The following is a 24,887-nucleotide window of genomic DNA, read 5'->3' on the forward strand; positions in this document are numbered from 1 at the left end:
CTATATAGTTGAATCTATTCTACTGAGAGATGATGGACATTTTTCGTCACTTGCTGACAGTTATAGTTTGCGGAAAAAGGGTGAGGAGAAGAATAAGATTGGCGGTGGGTTTTGCAGAAGTAGAAAAGAAGAAAAAAACGATTAATTGATGTATTGTTGATTCGTTACCGGTTTTATGCAGTTAGAAATTCAAAGAGGTCAGTTTAACGGATGGACACTAGTAAAAATCGTGTCAAGTTGATAGTAAGGGTTTCATTTATTAATGACTTATGTTGAAGGGTGCATTTCATATAAGAAAATTGAAATTTTTAACAACTGAGGTTATCAAATGTAGTATTAAACCACATCGAATCACTGATATTTTTGTATCATATAATAAATAATAAACGTATAAAGAATAACCTTAGTTTACGAGGAGTCCAATTTACCGGTCGACTCTCCGAACATCATCATCATTAAGGTACTAGGAGGATTTAGGAACTCCTTTCACTTATAGGAACTGTCCATATACAATCAGTTCTTTGCCACTGCTATTACAAGCCCCAGCAACATTGTTTATATTTTATATCAGTATAGACATAATTCCCAGCTATCTTAACGACGACTTGCGGACATAAATCCCATTCCAAACCGTCTAAACGTACCTTAATCCGAAAATAAATTCGAATCAAAAGAAAAAAACCTTCCTGCTTTCTCCTTGGTCTATCAGACCATCAATTTTCCCAAAATCCATGAGAAAAACACCAAATTTCCTCATTTTAGCTATCGCCAACGACCTAGCGAGATTTTCCTCATAACAACCTTGCCTTTCCCTATCGTCCTCTGGTAAAACCCATCGGTATTAAAAGTTTTCAGTTGACTCCATGTAAACTAGTGAATTACGTATTAATACATTCATAGAGGTTCTTTCACGACCATCCCAGCCCAAGTACTGAAGAGGAAAAAAAATCTATTCAAATTCGATCATATCTTACTTTAAACAGTCCTAACCTTAGAAAAAACACCAACCCGACTAGTTTTCGAGAAAATGTGTCGAAAATTCAACATCTGCTATCCATTAATGAATGTTTACCATTACTTCTGATCATTTTATCTTGTCTATGGTGGAATGAATTTATTCTCGTGAGGTTCTTATCCATGTCTTAATTGTGTAGTAGCTCTACAATATTAACATCTTTTTCCTACCCAATCCCCTTCTTCCATCTATCAAGAGTTGAAGCAAATAGTACCTTTCCTTTGGAGGTCATTCATGTTATCTGTTATCAGGACTGTGTCATCGGCATACCGTATATTGTTGATCCATGTGCCGTTTACTTTCATGTCTAATTGTTGTCCTTCAAGGGCTCCTTAAAAGATGTTTTCCTAATAAAAGGTTACACAGCAGTCTTAAGAATTTTTTGGGCCTTTGAAAGCTGATTGGTTCCAATACAGCGTACAGCTCCTCTAGCACCTAGATCTCTTCTAAATCCGAATTAGGACTAACCAATAACTCTTTCGCTTTTTATGTAAATTCTGTAGTGGATAATTTTCAGAAAAATGTTAAGAATATGACTCATCAAACTAATTAATTTACTATGTTGTACATTTGGTTAAAAGCCTTCGAAGCCTCTTGATACCTTCCTTGTTTAATAGTTTGAGCAGTACAACTGGCGTTAGATCTGGCCCAACCGTTTTCTTATCTTTTGAGCTATTTTTTTGCCCTAGTATTCTCTTCTGGTGTAAATAACAGCCCAGACAAATCATCTTCAAGGTTATTTTCTAATTAAAATCTTTCATCTGCAAATAGGTAGCGAATATTTTGTTTCCATGTAGGTTTTCTCTGTTCGTTGTGTTGTGCCATGTATGTTAGAGAAGATCTGTTTTCTATTTATTCTAGATGTTATATTCTTCGTCGTTCCTTATCTTCGCAGTGTTCCTTCAACTATTTATTTTTTGCCTTTCTTATATATTCGTCTCGGTTGCATCGGCTCTCGTATTTTCTTCTTTTTTCAAACATATCGTCCAATTTTGTTCTTTTCTTTGTATCCTGTCTCTTCTATGTCTTTCATTTTTGATACTTTCGTTCTTAATTCCGTCATCATCATCTGTCCTTGATTCTGTTTTTTGTTATTTCATATTAAAACTTAACACGGATAGTTAATCTCTCGATTGGGCTAATTAATGTTATTGTAGCCCTCATCGACACGATGTTTTACCGATACTAAATGACATTATCATTTGACGGAACACGTCTACCATTAAAAAAATGATACTGGTACAAATTACATACGATTTTCACGCTTCGGTTCTTGTTGTTATATAATCGACGTACGGTTTAGTTTACTTACATTAGATAACTGTTACATGATAATATCATTAAATTATTAGATCAACGGTACATAATTCATAAAAGGAACAAGCATTGTGTGTAGGTACTCACTATTTTTTTTTTTTTTTCAATGAATGTTAATATAGTTTTTTTTCTCATTCATTTGAAAACCTTGAGAAGCCATTAAACATTAATCGTGGAATAATTATTTGCGACCTTATAAATGGTAATAGAATGAGGATTGTTCTAATTTTTTAATTATAAATAATTGTGCCTCGATGTTTCCCCCACAATTCTAATAGAAAGTGATATCGGCCCAAATATTCCAAGAAGCAACATATTGAAGAAAAATTAAAACTTAGAAGTGTCGATGACGAGTTTTTGTTCGCTGAAGGTGTGGAAATCATTATCGACGACAAATCATGTTAGGTGTATTTCGAAAGATCAAAACTTCAGCTTAAAAGTGTTGGTATGATTAGCGACATTTTTTCGTTGTCGTTCTTAAGCATACATTTGTCCTTCTGGAGAATCTGCAATCGCAAAATATATGAAAAGGAGTGTGTTAGATCTAGATTAAAGCATGTTCATAAAGAAAAAGCATCCTGAAGGAAATTTTGTGTCTTTGTATCATGCAAATGAAGTTGTGGGGGGTTTTACAAAGTTGAATGACTGAGACTAATTGAACGCTTTTGGTGAAATTTGAAAGGAAACAAGGAAAACTAACCGACCAAGTCCTGTTCAATCCTGTACGTTCGGACCTCTTCCTGGATCTTCCTGAGAAGCTTAACTCCAGCACTCGTACCACCTCTTTGGTGGTCTGTCTACAGGTCTGCGTGTGTTCGGTCCCTGAGTTTTAGCCCACTTTGCCCATCTGTCTTCTGGATTTTTTTCTACGTAATCCCTCCAGAATCTTCTTCGTGTCCTGACCCACCTCGCCACATCCTGTACGCCCAATTCTTCTCTTATATGTCTTCACTCCTTATTCGGTCCCTGAGGGTCACTCCCTTGTTGGTTCGCAGTATTTTCATCTCTGTGGTACTCATTATTCTATTTATTGTTTATGTCTCAGCTCTGGTTTCTGAGGCATACGTGAGAATAGGTCTCACACACGTTTTATAGATTCAGAGACTGAAAAACTACATTCTGACAATAGACAAATGCAAAGATTGTGTTTTTGAAATGAAAATATGGGATCAAAATTAATGGAGTACTTTTTATAGAAAAGTCTAAATTCAATTAACCGATTCATATTACTGAGTCATAAGTTATGACCTAGAATCAAACCAACATTCAAGTTAGTACCATCGTCGTTCCATCCAAAAAAAGTCAAACCAAATCAAGCATCAAAACAAAGTTAATTTGCTTTTCTGATGTAGAATTTATTCGAGTCAATCAGACCTTTTACTTTGAAGTGTTAAAAACATTGACGCAATGACAATGTTCGTCAAAAAACCTGATTGATAGACATGGAAAAGATTGTTTCCCCACACACAAGGACAAGGATAAATATTTCCTACAGTCGAAGCATCATTAGGGCTAATGCATTAGTTATAATAGAAAGTATTTTGAAACGATAAAGTTAAATATTTTCGCGTCCTTCCTCGTATTGTTAAAAGACCCTCTTTCTCTAATTATATATGACGTTAAAAATTTAGTTCCCATGTCAACTTGTTCTTCAATAATTTATTATTTGTGACCTACTTCATATCCGGGTAGGGTGAACACACTTCACAATAACACATCTCCGACTGTTTTTTTTTGCGTTTATAAACAGAGCCGTTCGATTTTTATTTATCAGAAGGACAACAAATTCGCAAATAATTTTTTTTCTTAGAACGTATGAGACCAGAATATACGTTTACATTAGTTGCAGGGCCGGATTTCCAAATGATATGGCCCTCTTGGACCTGGGGCCCGGGGCTATAGCCCCCCCAAGCCCCTAGCTTAATCCGGCACTGACTAGTTGTTTTGAAAAGATGTGATGGAGAAAATACTTAGTTATTTATCGCAATTGGAATGGGATTTTTGCACTTTTATCCCATTTAAAATTATCAAAAACTATACACTAAACGTTCCTTTGACATCTTTAGAATATCAGCTTCACTCTACGACTATCCGAAATTATTTTGAGCTCTCTTTGGTGCGTTCACAGGGCTCATTTCGCCTCGTTCAAACTAAGCAAACCACTTCTCAATGATAGATTTTTACTGGAACAAGTCTGATTAATGTTTATTGATCTAATTATTTGATTTCAGTGGTATTTTTTACCAAAATCGATGCTTTATTAACACTCGAAATTCCATTAAAACGATTTTTTCAAATTAAAAAAAGTTGCTGCACTTAAAATTCTATGATTCAGAAACTAATAGTGTGACAACTCTCAAATTTATATGGATATACATCTTTTTCAAGGTTAGAGCTAAGTGAAAATCACGTGAATTTGATACTAGTAGCGCCATCTATGTGTCAGTTTACGAACTTTTCAGCATACCAAAAGTTAAATTATATCAATTCCATTTATTTTTATCGTACTGTTTTCTATATCTTTTTTTTTCGTAAAAGACAGTCTCAAAGGGAAAATGACAGTTTATTTTTGTGAAAAAGTTTCTAAAATGAGTTTTTAAATAAATCATATAACATAAAAAGGGTTTTGATTATGCTATTTTCAAGAAAGTTTTTAAAAATGATAGATGGCGCTAGCTACGTCGTTTACCTGAGTCTCTTCTAATCAAATTTAGTAACCTTCTGATTCAAATATCAACATTATCATTTTCCTGTCAAAGGAACATCCAGAATCGTGATTCATCTAAGTACGAAATTGTATCAAAATATTTGGGAATCATCCTCGATATAACTCATATTGAACAGAAAAGGAAACAACAAAATTGTCGAAGCATGATTTTCATTCCGATTGAGGCACCTCCAAAACATGTGATTTGAACGCATCATTCGCTTCTTCAGATGTAGGAAAACGTTGACCTCGCAATTTATTTTTGATCTGCGGGAATTGGATGCCAAGCAAGGACTGTACGGCGGATGGCCCATCACTTCGATGTTTTGACTGTCCAAAAACGTTTTTATTTGAACTGATGTGTGAGATCTAGCGTTGTCGTGGTGTACTATTCATAATTGACCGTTCTACGTTCTATCTTCACCAAATTTATCTTATAGCGAAATGCGACCACGATTTAATTTGGAAAACCAGCGAAACACGGTAGCTCGAGATGGTGCTTCATCACCAAAAGTCGAGGCGAGTTGATCAACTCGCTGGTGTGGGTTTACTCCACCTCGAAAGTCATAGAAAATTATCGTACGAAAATAATTTGACATATTCACATCAGTGTTGCTTTAGCTCAAAACTTAAGTAGCAATCCTCGTAAGCTAATGGATCGAAACTTCTCTCTACCTGTACACAACAAGCTTATAGTTTATGGTTTTCAACTATGGGGCTATGCTAATTCTCTCAATTTACAAAGCATTTGAGAACAAGGTACTAAGAACGTTTTGGTTGCTCCTTGGTTCAATTTGAAACAGTAGAATCCATAAGGACCTGAATTTGGTTACAGCAGTCAAATCTAATACGAAAATCATTGTACCATGTCAAGGTGAAGCAGGAATAGGAATAGAAAGACTTGAGAGGAATAAACCTTTCGAGTTGTTGAAGTGAAGCAGATTAATGTTCGTTAGTTAGTAGACGACAAAATGTATTAGAAATCTAAGGATGCCGTTTAATAAAACTTTAATTACAGTTTCTGATTGATCCTAAGATCAGATTGGAGTAACAACACAATTCCGTGTTATCGAAAAGATGTACATAGGAATCGAGACCAAAACTCAACTGCATTCATCTCCCAGTTATCAGTTACCGAAAGGGAGAAGCTGGTTGAACTTTTATTACAATTAGGTTAGGACGTTTTGAATATTAGGTTAGAATGCCGCTATCGGATTCGTTTTTTCTGTAAGACTTGAATTCCTTAATAGGAATGTTTCACGTATGTATGTAGGGGTAGGTCAAGCGAGTATAGTTCTTCCAATATTAATTGCAGATTATAAAAACCCTAACCGACAATTTAGTTTGATATGCTATACCAATTTATGAATTAAATTAATCTCACCAAGTCACGCCAATGCTTATCGCAGACTATCTTGCAGGAATATTTCGAAGAAATTGTATACATACGGCTTCGGCCAATAGAAATGCATTTATATTTGCGATTCGATGTTTTCATTGGTAAACAGTGGAGATGATGAGTCCACGTGGACTGACGGTTTGTTAGAAGTTTACCGGATTTCATACGGGGAGTAAACATTATTTTCCATTTCTTAATTTGGTATGAGTGTCGTGCGTATTTATGAAATATTGATTGATCTTTGCATAACTTGCAATTGATGTTGGAAGAACTATACGTTTAGTGGTAAACTAGAGAGGAAAGAACTTTTGAATAGCAGTTTACTTATTAATCGTTCTTTAGAAATTGTTTAGTTCAAGTTAGAATAACAAAGGTGGAATACTTATTATTTATTTAACAATTGTTATTGTTTTGCGGTTATAAACTAAAATATTAGAACGACCGCAAAGCGGGTAACTGTAATGAATTTTTCAACGTAAACGCCTGTGAATATAAATTACGAACGGCGAACCGAAGGGCCATTGACTTTCCAACCATCAACTCCAAATAGTAAACAAAGAGAATTTTATATATATTTACGAGTATGTACACATACACGCACATGTGTTCCTTCCCAATATATTATTTCGATTTTAATTCTTTGTACGCCCGCTTCATCGTGTTGTTTTACTACAACCGCAAACGGTGATCGTACGATTTATTCATTATCGTAGAGATATTTGATACCACTGGGACTTAGTGCCTCGTTAACAAAAAACACGTGATTATTATCATATTTTTTGTCGGAGTTTCATGTAGAATTGTAAGAAAAAAGTATTGAAACATATTTTTATAAATTTAATTATTAAAAATCTCAATTTAGAAATAGCTTTGCTAGAAATTTCCTTGTCTTATAAGATATTGAAGTACGAGAGTCGCTTTTTTTTTCAATCTCCGATCGATCCGTACAAACGCGAGCAGAAGAAAGCAGGTATGCGATTGCGAAGCTCTCGCACTATACGCTCCGCCATTGTTGACGTTCAAGCGTCAGTCGGCGTTATGCTACAGCCACGTAAACATGTCCGCCATTATTGATGCTCCCGCCAAGTGTGATTCGTTTTCTACAGGCTGCAGGCAGTAATTTTGCAGAAATCCATCGGAAAATGAGTCGTGTGTATGGGGAAAACTTCATGAGTGATGGTTCAACGAATTGACAGAATGGTTAAATAAAACCGCAGAATCACCATTACTGCTTTGTCTACGGAATTTCCAGAAGTTTCAAGGTCAGTTCATTGGCGGCAAGTTTCTTTGAAGAGGGTGTTGAAAAGTTTTTTCACAGATATGACAAATGTTGCGATTTCTTCGGTGATTATGTCAAAAACTAATCGTAATTGTACCAGTTTTTTTTTTTGGTAATAAAATAATTGTTTTATATGAACTTTTCTTTTATTTATAGCCTAACGGAGGTTGAAGAAAAAAGACACTCGTAGTTTTATGAGATAGAAATATGTCCAACGCATTTTAAGAATTAAAGAAACTTTATGCGAAAGCAGATTACTTGGAGCCTTATTTAATGTTTTTCTTATTCGTTGAAACAGTTTTTAACAGTAATTTCCCTCTACTCTGTTCTGATTGATTCGCCTTGAGGTCGAAGTGTCGCGAGGAGGAACGGTAAAAGAGAATATTTGATATAAATGACTAGTAGAGAGAGATGGAGGGTGGTAAATCGATACTCTTTCTCTCTCTTCCAATAGTACGATTCTACTTAGTTGCCGCTCTCTCTCTCTCTCTATCTTCAATATCAACTCTTTGGCTGGGACAGACAAAGACTCCTCTGGGAAACTATAACCAGAGTAGATCTACATCTAGAATCTAAGTAAGAACAATCTACGAATACTAACAGGAGTTATATCGGGGCACTGTCGCCTCAACAAACACCTGAAGACGCTAGATCAGCTATTTCGTTCCCTTTCACTCCGGTGCTTCCCGTAATCCATTGTAGGGCAATTTTATTTTCCTTGCCTAGCTCGTTTAATTTTTCTAGGCAATCCTCGTAGACAACACTACTCGACTTTAAAAAAATCGTATGCTATATATGTTTAAATTGTTATCCTAATACATATGCCCTGCGGAATATTCATACTTGTGACTTTAGCGATTGAATTTGAATGTTTTCACTCACTGCGCTGATTAATTTCTTGTTTAGTTTGTTAGACTTTAACAGATTTTAATGTTTTATAAACCTCGTAGCTTTTCCTGATGTATATTCTTACTTTTGTTTCGTTAGAAATATAATATAAATTAATAATTAATTCTAAATACTTAAAAATAGTTATTAGTACTTATAATTTGAGGTTATGTTAATATATTTATTAATAGCGTACGAAAAAAAACTCCTTTTTTGTCTTTATTAACTTTTTTTTGTTAATATTTATATATTTTGAAAATGTTTTTGTTTCAGATTTTATGTCAGTTAAGAAACGTTCGACGTCTGATTTTACGAAAAAGATGGACTGGATCCCCGCCATGGAAAGACCAACGAAACTACCCAGATTATCAGAATTGAGTAGTTAAAAAGACATTCCCTATAAAAGTGTGTCTTTTGTCCCTCCTCCTACGAACCCTCTTCCACTTTTGTTACAAATTTCGATCTCGAAGAAAATTTATTAATTATAATGTAAAGTACAACTTAAGTTTTGTTTCAAGAAATTTAATTAATTATAAGTTTTTTTTTGTGTACAGTTTAAGTACTATATTTTGTTTGTCTTTTTATAGACTATATTTATTTTTAAACTAGAGTTTTTTTCTTTCTTTTGATCTCTAAAATCTTTCATTTTGTTGCCGATTTTTTTTTTCAAAGGAAATGCCTAACTAATCACGAATTTATGCAATATTCAATTAAATAAAATACCAAAATGATTGCCAATAGTCATTCTCATATATTTTTATGTCATCAAAAGTCCATGAATCAAATATTTAAAAATCTTATTGTCCCCTGTATTAACTCAATAAGAAATAGGGAAGTTATTTTTATATAAATTGATATACTACAAAAATCACGTTTGACAATATCTAAAAAAAGACATTGAAAACGATAAAAAAAGCTTAAATTAAAAATTTGAAGGATTTTATAATTAATTTTTCTAACAAAAAGATAAATTATGTTGATAATTTTTTTAGCTTAACTGCAGGGAAAATTGAAAATTTATAAAATTATTTTTTTATTTTGAATCGTACCTACAGAGTAATCTCAGATATTTTTTTTTATTAAACTATTTAAAAGCTATAAATATTTCTCTTGACGTGATTAAGACTGAGAGTATATTGAAAAAATTTTATGAATTTATTACATTTATAGATATAAGTTTTTTTTCAATTTTCGGTCAAAAAACAAATTATTTTTGGATATGCCTAATAAAAACAAAAATATTTGAAATTTTTAGAAATTGTTGTTTGTTTTAAGTCAAAAATACAAAGAACAATAATTTAATAAAAATGTCTCCAATCTACATTTTTCCAAATTTTCGTTAAAAGCGTACAAAGTATTTAAAAAAAAATTTAATCAAAATATTTAATAGATTTATTATAGTGAAAAAAAATAAATTTCTAACAAAAAAATTTATAGATTTAAAATTATATTTTCTCACATTTTGACCTGAAAACAAATAATTTTTCTATATATGATTAAAAATTGAAACGTTTTAAAAATAATATTTTCTAATTTTGCATAAACTTATAACTATTTATATAAATGATAAGAAATTTTCAAATTTACATAAAAACGTTTTTAATTATTAAAATAAAAAAAATATTTATATTTTCCAATTTTTTATAAATTTTCTAATATTCCACGTGGATAAACTATTTATTTCCATTGTTCACCTATTTCACTCATATTGAAAGTTATTTAATAAATTTTTATCTCTAATTTTTTGTTGAAACATTTAATTTTTTATTTTCGAGATATTTGAAAATTCTATTAATCTTTACCCCCCAAATGAATTTCAATTCAATTTTTACTTGATGCCAAATTGCATTTTCTTCTTTTTAATAATAATTTTATTAACCCAGCACGTGACTTATTGAATTTTTAAACAAAATTTGGATCAATAAATTATAGATACAATTATTATTTTATAAGAGAATGTTGTTTGTGCAAAATATCGTAGGCTTGCCAATTTGAAATGCAAATTAACACATTTCGGAATCAGTTTTGAAAAATGATCTATTTTGCATAAATTCTTGTTTATAGGCTTATATGTATTCAAAAAAAGGCAACTTCATTATCGTCAAAATATCACTTGGGAATTAGATTATCGAAATATAATTATTTTTAAATAGTTTTTGATTAATTAAAAAAAATCAATTGTTGAAAAGAGCAATTAAAAAGTTATATATTTATCTATAAATCTACATCACATGTATAAATTTCTATAAAAAAATTCCCCAATTCGCCCCCTTCCGAAATACCGCTAAAAAATTATTGAATAAATTTTTTATATATTTTCGATTTAATTTAAATAACCATATCTTTTATTATTTTCAATAGAATTTTATGACATAATTTTTTTTCAAAATTTTATTTTTGTAAACTGAAAATATCATCTAAAATCTTTTTATTAATATATTTATTATATGTTATATTCAATACAAAAAATTTTGTTCTCAATTTATGTTGATATAAAAAAATCCAAACTAATTTTTATTACAACAAAATTTTTCAGTATAAGTTTGAAGTAAATTTGAGGGATTTTTTTCGAAATCATCCCTGGGCAAGGGGGCCTAAAATTAATAAAAAGTATTTTTTACGATAAAAGTTTTAAAAAAACTTCAAATCATCATTAAACTTCACACAAAAATAGTCCTTTGAAGTTTTTTGATATCCACAAAATTGGGGTGGCTAGAGCTGATGGGATGATAATATTTGAGCTGATTCAAAATCAAATGTATTCAGAAAATTATTAATTCTAACCTAAAAGAACTTATTTTGAATAGTTTATAACAAAAAAATTAATTTTTAACCACTTTGTCACTGGGAGAATTAATTTTTAATTTATATTAAATCTTGAATTGAAAATTATTTTTTTTAATTTTAATTCGGTTATAAACAGTTCATAAGTTCTGATCACTCTATGTTTGTAAATATCAGTGATAGAAACAAACTTCAAAGGACCATTTTTGTGTAAAATTAAAAGATATACAAGTTTTTTCTTCTAACTTATACCGTTTTCCCGAAATTAAAAAAAACATTAATTAATTTATTTTATCCCCACCAGAGTAAAAATTCTACCCATATATTGTCCTGTCATTTCAAAATTCACATTCTAGATTCCATTTTTTACTAATGTTTATATCTAGCAAAAAGAGGGGGTTGAACAAATTTTTTTATAAAAAAAATCTTTCGTAACTGATAATTTTTCATTCTTGAATTTTGTAACTCTCTGTATACGTGTTGCTGTTGATATAATATTTATAGCGATGACGTAACTTTTGAAATAAATTTCGAAAAATATAAGATGCAAAAAAATATATAAATTTATTCGTCTTTTATATTTCCATTTAGTTACCTTCTAATTTAGTATTTAATTATTTAAGATAAATATAAAATGTTTGTGACAAGTAACCGACTAAAGTGCAATGTCATTCTGTAAATAAAAGAAAAGTCGGCAACTTGTACAACTTTCCTTGTTTTTTTTTTCAAGTGGTATTTTGATTATTTATATGTATTTGCTACCATACTGAAAATATTTGTTTTTATTTAAAAATCTGTTATAAAAGTCCGCTTTCCATTAAAATGGTTAAATATCATTCCGTGGTAAGTTTAGTTATCTTCTTTTCATTTTTGTCTTAATTTTTCTCAGTGTATTCATATACGAGGGTCAATCCGTTTCCTGGCCCTCTTCATTATCAACCGTTATACAACCACTCCTGGACAAATACATCTCCTAATGTTTTCCACATTATTCTGTTATTTGCATACAGTTTTGGCCTGCGACATTCTCCATTAAGCCATCGTTTCTGAGGTCTTCTTACTTTTTTTCTGGTCTCTTTTCGTTGCCATGTTATGCTCTTTTGGGTCCATTTTTCTTTTCCTTGTTTTCCAACATACCCACTGCCATCTCAACTGCTGGTCAATTTAAATAAAAAATCGGCACAGATATTTTTAATTTTTAATATAGTCGCCATTTTCCCAAAATTGTTTCCCGTTTTCCAAAATTGTATCCAGAATTTCCAAAATTTTGAATGTGGTTATCAATCCAGTTGTCAAATTATTTTTTTCAATTCATCAGTAGAAAAAAACTGAGTTATATCTGGCAGTACCATCTCTAAATATATTTCTATGAAACGGACGCAAGCTTTAACTATTCCAATCATAAAAATGGCCTCTTAAATGTGTAATATTTCATCCAAATACTGATCTATCTCTGGTAGTACCATTCTATGAATTTGTTTCCATGAAATGAAACCTTAGTCCTATTAAATGTTCATATTTAATTTCAAACATATCATTGACCACTTGAATGTGTAATATTTTGTCTATCTCTGGTAGTACCTTCTCTAAATATATTTTCATAAAATGGACGCACCATAAACAATCCAAATATTAAATTGGCCTCTCAAAGGTTCTCGAATTTCGAAAATTCTGAACTGAATCACCAGTCCAAATGTCAAATTATTTTCAGTTCTTCAGTAGGAAAAGGCTGAGCTATAGCTGGCAGTACCTTCAACTATTCCATACATAAAATTGTCCACTTAAATGTGGAATTGTTTGTTCAAAAGATGGGCTATCTCTGGCAGTACCTTCTCTAAATATTTTTCCATTAAATGGGTGCACCATAACCCATCCAAATATAAAATTGGCCACTAGAGTATGGAACGATTTGTCCAAATGTCGAGTTATATCTGGTAGTACCTTTTTAAATATTTTTCCATTGAATGAACCCAATTATCCCAAATATGAAACATGAATCTCGAAAGCTCTAAATAGTGTCACCAATTATTTGCCTCAATTCTTCAGCAGCAAACAATTTCTCCATGAGCCTAGCTACCTTTGGCAGTACCTTCTCTAAATATGTTTCCATTAAATGGACGCACCATAACCATTCCAAACATAGCATTGACCACTTGAATGTGTAATAATTTGTCCAAAAGCTGAGCTATTTCTGGCAGTACTTTCTCTAAATATGTTTCCATTGAATGAACTCAATTTTAATTATTCCAAAAATGATACATGAATCTCGAACATTCTGAATGGTGTCACCAGATCAGGTGTCAAATTATTTGCCTCAATTTTTCAGCAGGAAACAATTTCTCCATTAGCCTAGCTACCTTTGACAGTACCTTTTCTAAACATGTTTCTTTGAAATGGATGAACTATAATACATTCCAAATATTGGCCACTTAAATGTGCTCGAATTTCAAAAATTATGTGTAGATCCGAAGTCCAATTTCCTAAACATTTGCTCCAAAAACTGAGCTACTTCTAGCAGTACTTTCTCCAAATAGGTTTCTTTGATATACGATTAAAATTTCTTCCAGTTCGGTTCTAGTTATTTTTCAGTACTTTATAAACAACATTATCTAACAAAATTTTCATGAAATTCGAATAAAACAACCCTCAATTCTAAATATTCTAAGATTTTTATTTTATTTCCCGAAGACGCCACAATACTTTCAATAAAATCTTTCAGAGGCTTCCAATCTGCAATTATTTAAAAATATTTTCATGATTATGACGATCTAGATGCAACACTCTATACTTCTCTTCGCAGCTTGTTTGTTTTTATGGCTTTTTATTACCACAGTTTATTAATTTGTTAATAAATAGCCTGCCAGTTTCTTGAAATTTGAATCCCCAACAGAAAAGATATTTGCATATAAATATTTTCGAAATTGGTAGAAATAGAAAAACCTTTCATTTAAAAAAAAGTTTATTTCACACAGTTTTTCATATCTGGATTATTTACAAAATTTGCGCCTAAAAATTCTCTATCTATGAACATATTAGTTAATATACCTGAGTGAAAGCAATAACAATAAGGCGCCATAGGATGGTTCTCTCTAAAATGATTGTGTCGTTTTTGGGTGACAATAAAATCATAAATAAGTTTTAATTTTTGGAATTTAATTATGTTTACGAAGATTAACCTTATTTTTATTGCTTAAACTCAGGTATACTTAGATTTGAATATACGACATTCTATAACAGATTTTTAATATTGGACCAATATGTGATTCGAATCATGGTCTTTAAAAGTTTTTTTTTCTTTTTTTTTTTTTAACTTAGGCAGTGGAAGTTGGAAGATTTTTGTATTTATATAAGGTAATTGTAATTGGTGTGTCCGTAAGTATAACAACACTCAAGTCGTGTAACTAACTAAAAAAAACACATTTTTTGCCAATTTATTTATCCATGTAATTTCCTTCAAGAGCAATACAATAATTCCAAAGTTTCTCCAACTTCTCTATTTCGTGCTGTTGGGCCAAATCTGGTCTATACGGTGGATGAGGATCAATTTAAGTTTTTTCTTCGACTCTATGTAGTATTCGTGATTGATCATCTTTCTCTTTTGGGGATAGTCGATGATGATTACTGAAGCCATAACTTCCCCAGCTGACTGTTGTGCCTTTGGACGCTTCGGACGTGGTTCATCGGCTGCAGTCCACTCAGATAATGATCGTTTTGTTTCCGGAGTAAAGTGATGGGTCCATGTTTCATCCATTGTCACATAGCTTCACTTAAATGTCTGTCACTTTTTTCTGACTAATCGAAATGTCATATTTCACACATAGTCTTTTGAAAGTTGGTAATCCTTAAAGGTCATTCGATTTAGACAGTGGCAGCGCCATCTGTATGTTAGTAACACGACTTATTGAGTGATGTTATAAATAATAATTGTTAGTTGTAATTTGAATATCGATTATACGAAATTTGAATTACGACTAATCGTTGAAAAGAAAATGGGAGATTTTCTTACAAGATTTTTAAAATCATGTTTTGGTCTGGTTATACTGTCGACTACAGTATTTTATAATTATTTTTTAATTGATTAATGTATAACGGCCCAAAGAAAAATTTAGTACAAAGTAAAATCAGAAAAATGCAGAATTACTCTTTGGCAGCTTTGCCAGCTTGTTTGTCGATGTTACACATTTTTTGTTTTAGGAAGGAACAGGGCTTACGTTTGATATAATTTTTAGTCAACAAAAACCGAGTTAGGGAAAACAAATTTGAAATTAAAATCTTCTTATTATTGGATAACTTCCATCTCGGTTGGTTTATTTTAGATTTTGGACAAACTTCATGTTGCAGAGTTGCAAATTTCTGCGATCGTTCAATTCTGCTATATATTACATTGAGAAATTTTGAGATATCAAATACATAATATATTTTTTGACATCTGTGATGTTTAGAATATGATCTCAAAATATAATTTTTATATATTAATATATATGCATTCTAAAAGTTGTATTGGAAAACTAAGAATTTTCTAATACAAATGTTTATTGTGTCAAATAATATAGATTTAATTCGTGTATATTGTTGTAAAAATATAACATATATAAGCACTAAAAATATAGCTTTGTTTTGTTAGTGTATTTATGTGTTTTATTTACTACGCACACCCCCTCACAATTCATTGGAAATAGATCTGTCATCTATCATAGATTCAAAATTTTCTTGTTGAGTATTTTCGCAGTTTTCGTTATTCGTATCGTCTAAGATTTGTTCATTGCCATAATAGTTTTCTATATTATCAAAAAGCGTCTGGAGCTATCTTTGGACCATAATGAAGGAAATGGGAACGCCAAAACACCTGTTTCAACTTGTGCACAACCTCTATAAGATAAACAGTTGGAATCGACGGGGTTTACTCGGGGACCTTCAGAACTGCCGCAGGAGTTAGACAGGGTTGAAGTTTTTCAACTACCTTATTTAACTTTTATAGCGGATACGTCATGAGAGAGGTTCTAGATAAGTGGAAAGACGGAATATCAATTGATGGAAAGAGGATCAACAACCTACGCTACGCCGAAGACACAATGATCATAGCGTCAACCATACCACCAGTAACAACAGAAAATCAGCGAAAAGTATGACTTAAAAATAAATAAATAGTTGTCAGACAAACATCAGAAATTGCAGGCTACGAAATGGTAAACAATTTTAACTATCTTGGTTCCTAAATTACCAACACTAGGAAAGACGCCGTCGTCGATTAATCATAGAAGACAAACGCCCAAGAGGCAGATCTCCAACTAAATGGGTAGACCAAACAAAACCCTTAATATGAGACTGCATCATGCCGGAAAGATTGCACAGGATAGGCAAGCATGGAAATAACTGCTGAATCAAATATATATATGATGTCACTTCATCCTTTGGAGGATAGTAAAAATAGGGGTTATTTTCTTGTGTAGGACGTAGGCTAAGAACTCGTGGACCTCACTACGTAAAGTTGTGTTATTACATAAAGAAATCAGGAATCATCTAGACAAATTGCCCATTCAATATCAAAGGAAGAAACCTATGAAAATATGCACTTAAACTACAAGCCCCATCTCAATTGTCGCGCAGTAAGGCCCACCGCAAATTAAACTCGGGCCATGCACCTCCTACACGCAACACTCGCGTGTACTTGTAAAACACAGTTTTAAACGGATTGGCGCTTATTAAACCCATTCTAAGGACAGTTCAGACCCACGCTCTTCCCACGTGGGTCCAGTTGTACTTGCAATCCAGTTTAGTGGGTCTGTTTACTGTCTGTGTTTTTATTTTGTTTTTTATACAACATTTTTATCTTGTATTTTTTGTTGTTCAACATTTTTTATTTTGTACAATGGAGGAATTGATTAGAGCTTGTCTGAGCGTGTCCAAAAACATGGGCTTGGGCTGGGTTTCGGTCTTACGTTGGTTGTACATGGACTGGGTTCAATTTGCGATGAGCCTAAGGCAAATTTAGCGAGAAAGATCCAAATTTCAACTGGGACCTCAAAAACTGGGTACACTTCTCTTGTATACTGAAGAATACAAAAAGTTAACAAAGATTTTGAGGGATTTAAATAACTAAGGCAATTATTTGCCTAGTTAAGTGAAGCCGTGGGTAATTTTACTGGGCTATAAATTAAGAAGTTGCTATTCGACATAAATTTTATAAACAAACTTAGCATGCAAGAACTGAAAGCTTGGAAGTCGTTCATAAGTGTCGCGGAGGAGGTAACTGGATGCAAACTATGAATAGCTACTTAATGAACTTGGTATAAATTGATTGGCAATCGAATATCATTAAAAATTAATTTTCTATATTTCTCTACATCATTTTTTTTATGAGAATTTGTGAGCTTGAGGTGGACTAGCTAGCACTTTAATGAACAAATATAGTGCCTCTTCAGGACTCCTAAAGAAAATTCTGAGAAGATAAGGAATTTGGTAAAAAACAATGATTTGCTATAATTACAAATAAGTAGAATTTTCTCAAAACTAATCCTCAACACCTCAATTCCTAATTGTCATGTAAAATTGTATTATTATCACACAACAACATTATTTTGAAAACTTTCGAGTGAAACTAATTCTCGTGTTGTTTATTTTCAAAGTTGTAAATAAACTTAGTATTATAAATTAAGTTCATGTAGACGTTAATGACGACAAGTACATTATATATTTGACGATTAAAAAAACTTTGAGCGTTTGTGTTGCGAGTACATCCGCTTGACATAAATTTTCAATGAACAGATAAATAACGTTGGCCAACTTTTCTAATGACTGGAGCCTGAGAATTATGATGTAGATAAACATCCGCATTGAAAAAAAAAATGACCTACCTTACTTATATTACTAGATTTACGGTTTGCTTGATATTACGTAATATATATAAATAATGGTTCGAAAATTAGTATGTAATCCTAAACACGCGTAAATATATATGTAACTACCCATATGGGTATGTCATGTACCATATAGCAGCTGATCTACTCAACCTAGCACCCCAGGTTGGATGTTCCTAATTCATGCGACAAGTTTCATTAAAGATGATAATACTGAACAAAAAGAAGGATCATTTAGTACTACACAAACAACATTTAGATAAGTGTTTGATCACAATTGAAGTACTATACTATAAATGGAATAATGAATGGTGAAACTCAATTCGTACACTATTCTTGTAATTAAAACTACCTAATCTGCATTAATATCTATTATCTCGTCCCCTATATTCACCTGATCTAGCTCCCTTCGATTAATTTTTGTTCCAAAATGATCTGAAGCGATTTCTAACAAATGAAGAAATGTATATTGTACTACGTCTACGTCTGTGTTAGCAGAATTCATGAGAATAGAACTATCACAATCATCAACTGATAATTGTGATATATGATCACAAAATGTGGCAATCACGCCAATGTGTCCTCGAATTTAACAATACGTATTAGAGGTACAAATTTCTTCGAACAACTTCCTCAATAAAACAGTAATCTTTCGACCCCAGGAATTCCAATATATCTTCTTTTTGGAGTTCCTTATTGTTTCATATTTACACGAAACCAGGCGAGGCGAGAAGCGAAGCGGGCAGTTCTCAAACACCTCCATGTCTGCGAAGCTACGCTGCTCATAGAGATTTGGCTCGCGGTTTGAGGATCATCCGAATTATTTTTCCTTTATTGTCAATTCACGTAACCTACTCAAAATGGTGATATCAAAGTTCAGGACTCGATATTACTTGTTATAATTATTTACTAGCTTCATTACAATAAATTTAAAGTGGCTACAGATGTTTCATCATATTAATAATAAGATTATTAGCAGTTTTTTCTTCCGAATAATGAACACTTTTCCATAATCCATATTCTGTACCTTTCACGGGCTACCATTGTATTTTTACATTTTTATTGTTGAAAATAAAAATGCAATTGGACATAAATATATGCAGAAGTGTAAAGGGATCTGAAACGGTCAGGTGTTGCGTGTCCTTCAGGGTCATTATGGTCTCCAGTATCACGTTGCAGTAAAAACAATGGATCATAAAAATATCTCGACTGTTACCAACGACATTCGAAAATATTGCGTTTAGTTATGAATACCTTCTGGTCAAACAGGCATATTAATTTATATGTTGAACGGATCAAGGCCAGACGTGACTTTAAATATGAAACATTTGAAAAATTGTCTAGAGTCTACAAGTAAAAACAAAATTATACCAAAAATAAATATGAAAAAAGCTCTGTACGAACTCTGAAATTCAATAAAAACTAACTACTAACAATTTCTTTAAAATTTCAAAAGTACTAATCAGAAAGATTGTTGAGTTCTAATTCACATCAAATGAAGGAAATAAATAAAAAGGTATAGAAGCAATTCAACAAATACCAAATGGAAAGTAACTGCGATAATAAAGCTCCCGAAGACTTGCAAAAACACAACAGAATTGAGCTGATAAAGCACCTTAAGCTTTGTACCAATACAATCCAAAGTTTGTGAAAAGTTGGAACCTTTATTGGTGCACAAAAACATTATTTTTCATTACAAACTCGAGGAATAGCACAATGGAACAATGTCATTAAGTAATCAACTAGGTAAGCGATGACCTAGAAAAAAAATTATTAAATCTTGTAGTCCTACTTGTTTAAAAGATTCTTTCTAGTAAAACATCACTCAGAATAAACTGATATATAACAAATTGAGTCCAAAGTACTCCAATGAAGCGTATTGGGACTGTTACTGTACCTGTTTTTCATCTCAGAAACGACAAAGCAAACTATAGTGTCGATCTTCGTCACTTATAAGACAAGAACGATCCATTAGAATCCGAACCTCCATGTAGGGTCTCGATCGACCGGGTACTTTCCAAGAAAAACTAGATACAAATAGACGAAGCAGCCGATGCGAGTGTTCTACTGAAATCGAAGGAACCCGGAGGAAGATTAAATGCATATGGAGCCGGAGTGCCGACATCTTCAATGACACACTCTTGCAAACTAAGTAGCTTTTTCCCTGACATATCAGAGCTCACGAGGAAATAGAGCCGAGGGTCACAAGAAGCTGTCCAAAGCATGATTATGCGAAGAAGCTATCGCAGTACCATAACAATCTAGAAGAGTGGAGGACAGGTAACCACTTGAAAAACTTCAAGGCTGGTAGAAGATATCAATACAAACAAGATGAGGTTTGGTTAGGTTAGGTTAGGTTCCCTGGATTTTCTAGTTGCGTATCGATCACGTTTTTACACTCTCAAACCCCTTTTAAAGATAACTTCGAGATACAGATTCAGAATCCTCTTTTCCGGATTACAAAACTAATCCAGAGGACTGGAATTCGTTTTTCTCATTTTCCACTAGAACGTGTTGAATTTTTCTAGCATTACACCAGCCCCCAACACACCTCACATTCGAAGTCTTACCAAAGACAACGGGACAACAACATTTGCTTCCCAATTTAATCTAGTAATCATACAAATATCCAGAAACTATCTAGAGCAGCTATTTCAGTACCGAGATCAACGAGAAGATTGGAGGACGGGTAACCTCTTATAAAAATTATAGACTGGATCCCCCACCTTCTCGTAGTCCAGGTCTTCCCACTGAATCAATACAAACAAGGTTAGGTTAGTTTAGGTTATGTTTCTGAGAATATTGGTCAATGCATTGAAACGTTTAAATCGACAGACTTTTCTATAGGCTTAAGTATATAGTCAAAACAGAAAAAAAAATTAGAAAGGAGAGATATTTATCAATTAAAATTCAACATTTACTTAAGCAACGTAAAAGAATATAATTGTGGTTTTACCTGTATATTTTTACAAGTACAAAAGAAGCCCCTTCTCGTAGGTACTGTTCCCATCTGGAAACTATCAAGATTATATTTTATAACAACCGCATTGTTCCAATTAATCGTAGTGATTCAATTTACCGTATGGTAAAATCTTTCTTTCGCTCGAAAAAACTTGTATGGCAACAGCGCTTTTAATTCGAAAGCAAACGAAAGAGGTTCCTTTGAAATTTATTCAAAGACATTTTCTTTTATAGAATTACTACTATTTGACCTCGTTTTTTGCGCGCCAAACGTTGCGATTGGTATTTTTTTTAATTAATAAAAGAAGGTATGTATGTTTTATTTATAGTTGCGTTGGAGTCCGATTTCAATGTTGACATCTATTTTAATTCAAAAGTTATAACGGAAATTTCTCGTTCCTTATGTGACCCTTACTAAAATAATTTTTTTATAATATAGTATATAAAACTAGCTTTCTATATCGTCAAATCAAACATCAAAGTGTACTATTTTTAATATATATTCCGAGATTTCGAATACTTAAGTATCAAATATCGGAAAATTAATTACTTGAGGATTGTAATGTCTTGTTTTTTCTTTCAATTATCAAATTCATGGCATTCAAATATCATTATTCACACTGGCACTTGACATAAATATTAGAAAGTCCGGAATAGATATTAAAAAAAGTACGTTTTGATGTTTTATTTTCCACACTCCCACAACAAAAACATTCATAATCTCCTTGGTGAGGAAAAAATTAACTCAGATGAAACACTCCTACAATCACAAGTCACTGACAAAAAAACTGAATATGAAATTATATTTTTCTTAGTAAAATCTTGATCTCACAGTCCAACAATAAGTTAAGATCGATAACTACCGTTTTTATGCTTGCTAGCTGGTGCTAGTGCTAATTAGGGGTAACTGACCCTTATAAAACATAATCTACCTGACACAACAAGTGATAAAGCTAAGTCCAACAAGAGTTCAGAGAAAGACGATTAACCTTGAGTCAAAAAGGGTAGTTACTGGCCCCAAACTAACCCCAGCTCCTCTATGATTTACTAGGGAGCAATGGGGCTCTTCTGAAACGGAAGCAGAATGTACTTGACTGGTAGCTGTCTACAGAAGACATGGAGATAGATTTGCGCAGTGTTGCATAAAGAAAACGTGGCTTTTGGAGTAGGTTCCTGGATGGTTTGGGCAGTAGTTTCGTTGAAAGCATGATCTATCTGACCCACCACTATCAGTTAACCATTAAACGTCAATCGATATACATTTCCAAGAAAAATTGTATCCGAAAATGGAGAGTTCAGAGAAAGGACATTAAGCTTGAATCAAAAAGGGTAGTTACTGGCCCCAAATTAACCTCAGCCTGTCAACGATTTACTAGGGAGCAATGGGGCCCAGTTCTCTTCTAAAACGAAAGCAGAATGTACTGGCATGGTAACGTTTGAAGAGGACGAGTCTAAAGAAGACCTGGAGATTGATTTACGTAGTGTTGCATAAAAAAAATACGTGGCTTTTGGAGGAGGTTCCTGGATGGTTTGGGCAGTAGTTTCGTTGAAAGCATGATCTATCTGACCCACCACTATCAGTTAACCATTAAACGTCAATCGATATACATTTCCAAGAAAAATTGTATCCGAAAATGGAGAGTTCAGAGAAAGGACATTAAGCTTGAGTCAAAAAGGGTAGTTACTGGCCCCAAATTAACCTCAGCCTGTCAACGATTTACTAGGGAGCAATGGGGCCCAGTTCTCTTCTAAAACGAAAGCAGAATGTACTGGCATGGTAACGTTTGAAGAGGACGAGTCTAAAGAAGACCTGGAGATTGATTTACGTAGTGTTGCATAAAAAAAATACGTGGCTTTTGGAGGAGGTTCCTGGATGGTTTGGGCAGTAGTTTCGTTGAAAGCATAATCTATCTGACCCATCACTATCAGTTAGCCATTAAATGTCAATCGATATACATTTCCAAGGAAAATTGTATCCGAAAATGGAGAGTTCAGAGAAAGGACATTAAGCTTGAGTCAAAAAGGGTAGTTACTGGCCCCAAATTAACCCCAGCTCCTCTATGATTTACTAGGGAGCAATGGGGCTCTTCTGAAACGGAAGCAGAATGTACTTGACTGGTAGCTGTCTACAGAAGACATGGAGATAGATTTGCGCAGTGTTGCATAAAGAAAACGTGGCTTTTGGAGTAGGTTCCTGGATGGTTTGGGCAGTAGTTTCGTTGAAAGCATGATCTATCTGACCCACCACTATCAGTTAACCATTAAACGTCAATCGATATACATTTCCAAGAAAAATTGTATCCGAAAATGGAGAGTTCAGAGAAAGGACATTAAGCTTGAGTCAAAAAGGGTAGTTACTGGCCCCAAATTAACCTCAGCCTGTCAACGATTTACTAGGGAGCAATGGGGCCCAGTTCTCTTCTAAAACGAAAGCAGAATGTACTGGCATGGTAACGTTTGAAGAGGACGAGTCTAAAGAAGACCTGGAGATTGATTTACGTAGTGTTGCATAAAAAAAATACGTGGCTTTTGGAGGAGGTTCCTGGATGGTTTGGGCAGTAGTTTCGTTGAAAGCATAATCTATCTGACCCATCACTATCAGTTAGCCATTAAATGTCAATCGATATACATTTCCAAGAAAAATTGTATCCGAAAATGGAGAGTTCAGAGAAAGGACATTAAGCTTGAGTCAAAAAGGGTAGTTACTGGCCCCAAATTAACCCCAGCTCCTCTATGATTTACTAGGGAGCAATGGGGCTCTTCTGAAACGGAAGCAGAATGTACTTGACTGGTAGCTGTCTACAGAAGACATGGAGATAGATTTGCGCAGTGTTGCATAAAGAAAACGTGGCTTTTGGAGTAGGTTCCTGGATGGTTTGGGCAGTAGTTTCGTTGAAAGCATGATCTATCTGACCCACCACTATCAGTTAACCATTAAACGTCAATCGATATACATTTCCAAGAAAAATTCTACCTGAAAATGGACACAACGAGTGATAAAGTTAAACAATGTGTACATTCGAGAGAAATGATCGATTAATTATCTTCACTGGTGCCCAAGTCCAACAAGAGTTCAGAGAAAGGACATTAACCTTTAGTCAAAAAGGGTAGTTACTGGCCCCAAATTGACCTCAGCCTGTCTACGATTTACTAGGGAGCAATGGGGCCCAGTTCTCTTCTAAAACGAAAACAAAATGTACTGGCATGGTAACGTTTGAAGAGGACGAGTCTAAAGAAGACCTGGAGATTGATTTACGTAGTGTTGCATAAAAAAAATACGTGGCTTTTGGAGGAGGTTCCTGGATGGTTTGGGCAGTAGTTTCGTTGAAAGCATAATCTATCTGATCCATCACTATCAGTTAGCCATTAAATGTCAATCGATATACATTTCCAAGAAAAATTGTATCCGAAAATGGAGAGTTCAGAGAAAGGACATTAACCTTGAGTCAAAAAGGGTAGTTACTGGCCCCAAATTAACCTCAGCCTGTCAACGATTTACTAGGGAGCAATGGGGCCCAGTTCTCTTCTAAAACGAAAGCAGAATGTACTTGCATGGTAACGTTTGAAGAGGACGAGTCTAAAGAAGACCTGGAGATTGATTTACGTAGTGTTGCATAAAAAAATACGTGGCTTTTGGAGGAGGTTCCTGGATGGTTTGGGCAGTAGTCTCGTTGAAAGCA

The 24,887-nt window shown here is 33.2% G+C and overlaps 1 protein-coding gene across 1 annotated transcript in view; it reads left to right on the forward strand.

The window, feature by feature from the left end:
• Positions 1-16,017, forward strand: part of LOC130445235 (uncharacterized) — a 65,346-nt gene extending 49,329 nt beyond the window's left edge. The window contains exon 2 of the mRNA XM_056780786.1: positions 8,879-16,017. Coding sequence (XP_056636764.1) covers positions 8,879-8,991 — 113 coding nt within the window. The 3' untranslated portion in view covers positions 8,992-16,017. The remainder of the gene's footprint in view (positions 1-8,878) is intronic.
• The last annotated feature ends 8,870 nt before the right edge of the window (positions 16,018-24,887 follow it).

The sequence above is a fragment of the Diorhabda sublineata genome, chromosome 6 (genome assembly GCF_026230105.1).
Source record: "Diorhabda sublineata isolate icDioSubl1.1 chromosome 6, icDioSubl1.1, whole genome shotgun sequence".
In the NCBI taxonomy this organism is placed as follows: domain Eukaryota; kingdom Metazoa; phylum Arthropoda; class Insecta; order Coleoptera; family Chrysomelidae; genus Diorhabda; species Diorhabda sublineata.